Genomic DNA, 711 nt, shown 5'->3' on the forward strand with positions numbered 1-711 from the left:
CTGTTGTCTTCGACATCCACGTCAGCTCCTCTCTCAATGAGCAACCTGCGAATTTGTACTAATCCTACTTGCGCAGCACAATGGAGCGCTGTCGCGCCCTCTTTAGTTTTCACGTTGACATCGGCACCCTGATCTATGAGGATTTGTACTATATCTTTGTGTGTCTCCCCAATGGCTAGATGCAACGCCGTTACTCCGATTTCGTCTTTGGCATGAACGTCAGCTCCTCTCTCGATTAGCAACCTGCAAATTTCTTTTACTCCTACTTCCACAGCAAAATCAAGCGGTATCTCGCCCATTCCAATTTTCACTTTGACATCGGCACCCTGATCTTCGAGGATTTGCACGATATCTTTGTGTCTCTTCTGAGTGGTTTCAAACCATACGACAGGACCGTCAATTTCTGCCCGGAGTCGCAACCTGCAAATTTCTTCTAGATCGGCTTGCGCAGCAAGATGGAGCGGAGTCTCGCCCCTTCGATTTCTCAAATTGACATCGATACCCTGGTCTAGGAGGATCTGTACGATATGTTTGTGCCTCTGCTGAATGGCTAGGTGCAGTGCTGTCGTTCCACTTCCGTCATGGGCATGCATGTCAGCACCTCTGTCGATTAGCAACCTGCATGTTTCTTCTAGTCCTTCTCGCGCAGCACACCGAAGCGGTGTGTCGCCCCATGACGTTTCCCCGTTGACATCGGCGCCCTGATGTACG

General features: G+C 50.1%; 1 protein-coding gene across 1 annotated transcript; it reads right to left on the reverse strand.

The window, feature by feature from the left end:
- Positions 1-5: 5 nt before the first annotated feature.
- On the reverse strand, positions 6-707 carry LOC108630121 (putative ankyrin repeat protein RF_0381; the record flags this gene model as incomplete). The annotated part of the gene is made up of 1 exon (XM_018033188.2): positions 6-707. A coding segment is annotated over one exon (702 nt), but the record flags the coding sequence as incomplete, so codon positions are not given.
- Between the last annotated feature and the right edge of the window lie 4 nt (positions 708-711).

This window comes from Ceratina calcarata, unplaced genomic scaffold (genome assembly GCF_001652005.2).
Source record: "Ceratina calcarata isolate Rehan_Ccalc_2016 unplaced genomic scaffold, ASM165200v1 scaffold6938, whole genome shotgun sequence".
NCBI lineage: Eukaryota > Metazoa > Arthropoda > Insecta > Hymenoptera > Apidae > Ceratina > Ceratina calcarata.